Source organism: Gossypium hirsutum, chromosome A08, assembly GCF_007990345.1.
Source record: "Gossypium hirsutum isolate 1008001.06 chromosome A08, Gossypium_hirsutum_v2.1, whole genome shotgun sequence".
Classification (NCBI taxonomy): Eukaryota; Viridiplantae; Streptophyta; class Magnoliopsida; order Malvales; family Malvaceae; genus Gossypium; species Gossypium hirsutum.
Genome location: NC_053431.1, coordinates 103,118,548 through 103,124,226, shown reverse-complemented (window position 1 = coordinate 103,124,226; position 5,679 = coordinate 103,118,548). Strand labels below are relative to the sequence as shown.

Genomic DNA, 5,679 nt, shown 5'->3' with positions numbered 1-5,679 from the left:
GAGAGTTAATATTTTAATATATTTATTCTTTTAAAAAATTAATAAAGAATTTTAATGTGATTAACTTTAAATTTGTGTTGCTTACCTCAATAAAATATTAACTTTATCACTAAACCAAAATTTTATTATAATATAATGTTCACATTTTAATTGTATTATGTATATTTTATTACCTCTATAAATTATATATATTAAAAATATTATTAACTGAGTTAGTGTTACAAGTCAACTCGACACTAACTTAACATTGATGACAATACCATGATAAACAATTGTAACTTATTTAGTATTCTTAAAATGATGTATTTACATGATTCAATTTCATTTTACTCACAATTTAATATATTTTTTCCATTTTAATATTATATATATTTCATGTGTTATTGTTAATCAATTTCAAACCATACATTTTATTAGTTATTGTTTATTATTTTTAAATTGTCATCTATATTCTGAATACATATTTTCTCTCTATATGACTATATATGAAATTTCTAATAAAAATATAATTATTTATTCTATTTCTAGAAATTGAATCACACGTTAGTCATTGTCATATTTCAACAACTCTAATGAAATTATTTCAAGACCTCCAACTGCCTATTTAAATGTCCCGAGTCTCAGTCAAGGCCCAAGCTTACAGATCAATCTAATACTGGAGGATGTAACTCCGATGACGAATTGGAGTTCCATTTTACAGACGTTCCTCCGCTCTACCGTAAAGATAAATACTAACTCTGGTAGAAAAATTAAGATATTTTTGAATTTTTTTATTCTATTTATTAAAAATAATTTATGAGAATGGCTAAATATTACTAATTGAATTAAACTATTATATTTATTAAAAATAATTCACGAAAATGACTAAATATTACTAATTAAATTAAACTATTTCTTTTGTTCACTTATGTATTAAAATATGCATAAAAATTAAGACATAAGAATTGATCTAGTAAATTTTAAAAATATTTTGAAATTTATTTATTAAATAAATTATAAATTTTATTATTTATCCTTATTTCTTTATTTTAAATTATAAATTAATGAAAAAATCAATTACTTTTCATAAAGTCCAACTTTAATTAAATTATATTTAACCTCAAGTATTTTAAGTTAACAAAAAGATAAATTCATTTTTTATTTTTAAAATTCATTAATATATATATTATCTTTTTGAAAGTTAAGTGTATTTTCTAAATCTGGAATTAAATTATAATTTTTTTAGAAAAAAAAAATCTCTTATTTTATTAGTAGCATAATTCTTTTTGGTCACATTTCCCCATTGTATCATATATTATAATTTGAATATCTTTGATATTTGGTTTGCAGAAACATAGGTTACTCCACTTATTAATTACAAAGAAGAAGTGGTTAGTGGTTGTCTCTAATTATGTTCATGATGTTGATGTTTATCAATTTGCCTATGCCACCATTGCTACCTTTGTTGAATATTACTGGATTCAATCTTAAGTCTCATCAAACTGGGCAGAAATTCAAATTTTATATTTTTCGATTTGGTCAAATGTTTGTAAATATTAAATCTCGAATTTAAATTTAAAAATTTTATTTCACTGCCCTATAAAAAAATATAATCTTTGATACTTGAATTTAGTATTTTTTTCTTCTTAATTTGGTACATAAATTGATTAAATGTTATATAAATTATACAAAACACTAACAGTGTTAATTTTGTTTTGTTATGCTACAAATTTTTTTTAGTGTTAGAAGAAATTCGTGTTAAAAAAAATAGGTATTGAGTTATGCTTAACGAATTAATATTAAATAAGAAAAAAAAGAATTTTTAATACTCAAATTAAAAGGAATTCATTATTTTCAATTAATAAAATAGTTAATTAAATAAATCTAAAAGTGATTGAACATATAAAAAAAATCATATCATCTGTTACATGCCGGTCATACATTGATTATTTTTGCTACCTCATAAAAAAATTAACATTGTTAGTATATTGGAGTAATTTGTAAAACATTTGACAATTTCAAGTATCAAATCGAAAAAAAAAAGAAAAAGATTAGGTACTAAAGTAGGAAAAAGATTCAAGTTCAAGTACCAAATTGGACCCCAAAAAAGATTAAGTATCAATTTAAGAAAAAAGTGTCAAGTTTAGGTACTAAATTAGGAAAAAGTGACAAGTTTGGGCATCAAATTGGACAAAAAAAGTTTAGGTACGAAATTAAAAAAAAGTGTTGAGTTCATATACCAAAAAGTATATTAAGCCAAAAATAAAATAATAAAATTTCATAATCTCCTATCTCTTTTCTATCTATGAAAAAATTGGGAAAGCAATAAATATTAACTGTCTCCAAATTCAATGCAACCAAAAAAAAGGAAAAAAAGCTCTAGTCTACATAGAGCAGCCTGAGATTTGAAATCTTCTGTAGGAACAGAAACAACAAATTTATGATGCCTCAAATGCATTAAAATGAATCAAAAAGTCCTCCACTTAAACATGGACTCGCCAACTAAAACATTATTATAAAACCACAAAATGAGATCCCCTCCAAGATTTCCTAGCCATCCTTCTTCCCTATTATTCTTTCCTTTCCCAAATTAGCTCTTTAATCATGGAAAGGGACCAGGCAAAGCCTCTAGCACCGGTTTCGGACCTTCCGAGTAGCGACGATGGCGAGGTAGCTTTGCATCTTAAGCAAGTTCGACGCAAAAAATTTGTCAAGTGTTTCGGTTCCGTTGCAGCTCTAGCGATCATTCTAGCTGTGGTGATCATAATTTTGATTTTCACAGTGTTTCGAGTCAAGGACCCGATCATCAACATGAACGGTGTCACGGTTACGAGCCTGGAGCTGATCAATGGCACAATCCCGAAGCCGGGTTCCAACATCTCCGTGACGGCTGACGTTTCGGTTAAAAATCCCAACGTAGCATCATTTAATTATAGGAATACCACTACAATGCTTTACTACTATGGCAAGGTAGTAGGAGATGCCCGAGGCCCTCCGGGCCGTGCAAAGGCCCATCGGATCGTGCGAATGAATATTACCATTGATATTATCGTGGATCGGATCTTGGCCAGTCCGAATTTGGTCATGGATGTTCGGTCCGGGATGTTGACCATGGTCAGCTACTCGAGAGTTGGGGGAAGGATCAATATATTGAACATTATAAAGAGGCATGTTACTGTGAAGATGAATTGCTCCATGACTATCAACATTTTCAGCCAAGCAATTCAACAGCAAAAATGCAAGCGGCAGGTTGATGTCTAAGCTACGTAGAGTGTAAATGAAACATTATGAGAGAGATTATATAGTTTATGTAGTACGATTATAATTTTGGTTTTTTTTTGTATATTAATTACATATTGCTAGTGAACTATATGATTTTAAAATTTAATTTGGGGCAAATTGATACACGGCAGAATAGTATTTTTCATTTATGTACCACATCACACATTGAGTGAAAGTTTAGGAGCCAAATGTGTTATTAACCCCTATATTAAAGATGCATAATATGTAAATGCTATAATTTTTTCCATGAACTATATTATTGGAGTTTCGATTTAATTCAGACTTTGGTTTTAACAGCTTTATATTTTTAGCTCAGAAGTAGGGCATCAATTATAATGGGATGGTTTATATTTTGGTCTAGATTGTAATTGAAAGGCTAATGGGGGGACCAAAATGGCTTTAATACTAAGCAAATTATTTAAATGAAATTTTCTTCAACAACTCTGTTTCAGTCTTTTTCTTGCATTGATTATTTGAGTAATTGAATTGCTATATAAATGACTAGTCATAGGCCACTATCAATGCAAAATAACTTTCTTTGAGAACAAAAAAAGAAAAAAAGGTCAAATTTCGAAACCATAAAGATCAAACTGCAAATTTGTTGTAGTTGGGTAGCATTTGGTTGGTAGTTAATTTATTTGTGTTTTTTTAGGTGTGTGGAGGAGAGATTCCACTCTTATTTAAAAATTCTTCAAATTTTAGATGGATTGTTGTATAAAAAATTTATTAAACTTGACATAAAAAATTTAAAAATTATAAAGGTAAGGTATTTTAGAGAATATTTTTGGAAAATAATTTATTTCCCTCTGCTTTGGAATACAATGTCGGATGCATTCAAATTACTCTAACAAATCATAATAATTTTTGGACAGCACTCTTGAAAAAAAAAATTCTCTTAAAATTGAAACCAAAATTTTATACATAATACACAAATGAATGACTAAATGCCTTTTATAAATTATTACAACGATCATCATTTGATGCAACAAGTTTGAATTGAATTTCAATTTTTTTCCATAAGGAGCAACGGTACATATACATATAGGCACTTTGTTGGTTTTATGTTGTATATAATTCTTTCTTTCATTTCTATTATATAGATATTATATATATATGATTGTAACATCTCTAACACCCCTTATATAAAAATAGTATTATTTCGGGATTTGCACGTATTAGAATCTTTGGAATAAATAAAATAGGAATCATTAGCGTTAGCGTTAGTAAAAAAGGTAGTTGGATACCATAGGAAATTAAAAAGACTCTTGAATTGAGAGAAATTAATTTGAGGTATTGACTAAATCTTAATAATGTGAAAAGTGTTGAGGAAAAAAGTGTGAGAATTAAAAATAAGAATGGTTAAATTGAAGTGAAGTGAGAAAGAGAGAAGACTAGAAGTGTAACTATACCATCATGAAGCAGAGATGGAATTGTAGAGATTGTTAAATGGTAAAATGATCTTTTCTAAAATAAGTATTTATTCGTAAAATGTTGAAGAATTATGAGTCTTGAGATCATGTTGGAAATTGAGAATCAATATGTGCCACTTGATGAAAATGACAATCTTTAGATTTTAAAATCATATTTTATTATTTTAAAAATTAAATCAAATAGATTTTTGTGATAGAAAAATGTTGAAATCTCTTTATTCTTCATCCATTTTCATGTTACTCTCATTTCTCATGAGAATCAACTTTCATTTTATTCCATCTTAGTCCTTTCCATAATTTCCAACTATCTCAAGCTTAAAACTTCAAATTCTTCCATGGATTCTTAGTGAAATCAATAAAGTAACCTCATAGAAGGCTTAGTTTCTTGCTAAGACAACTATTGCATACATTGGAGGAGAGAGAAAAGTGAAGTCAGGGTTTGGGGTAAAAGTTTAAGATAAGGATGATAAGGTTTCATTGTTAATTTCATGAATTAGTAAGATGATGATGTTTATTTCAAGTAAAAGTGCATTGAAACATTATTTTATTATTGTTTTGTTATTGAATCTTGTATATTCTTTTTTTATGAAAATGAAGAAAAAGAGAAGAGGAGTGCATCTCAAGTTGGTAACAAAGGGAAAGAGGTAACTAAAGATTGAAGGAAGAAGAAGGAAGCTCATCCAAGTATTTTGTAACACCTTATACTCGATTCGATTGTCGGGTTTGAGATATGAAATATAAACCATAATTTATACATATTTTTATCCCATGCTTAGCCCATTTATGAATGGTTTCTCCTTAGATTTGGTGAATTCGATGCTCCTAATCCTTTAATTTCATATTTTATACTTAGAAGAGCATAGGAGAGTAAAAAGAGCGAGAAACGGGCCAAAAACGGAGAAAAGGGACCCACGTGGAAAATCAACATGGCTTGGACTTTCTCACACGGGCGTGTCACACGGCCGTGTCCATTTGGCAGGATTGAAGC

At 28.2% G+C, this 5,679-nt stretch overlaps 1 protein-coding gene across 1 annotated transcript; it reads left to right on the top strand.

Moving 5' to 3' along the window:
- Positions 1 to 2,354: 2,354 nt before the first annotated feature.
- Positions 2,355 to 3,367, top strand: LOC107888181 (uncharacterized). Its single transcript, XM_016812301.2, has one exon. The coding sequence runs from the start codon at positions 2,584 to 2,586 to the stop codon at positions 3,238 to 3,240; it is 657 nt and encodes a 218-aa protein (XP_016667790.1). The 5' UTR covers positions 2,355 to 2,583; the 3' UTR covers positions 3,241 to 3,367.
- Positions 3,368 to 5,679: the final 2,312 nt, after the last annotated feature.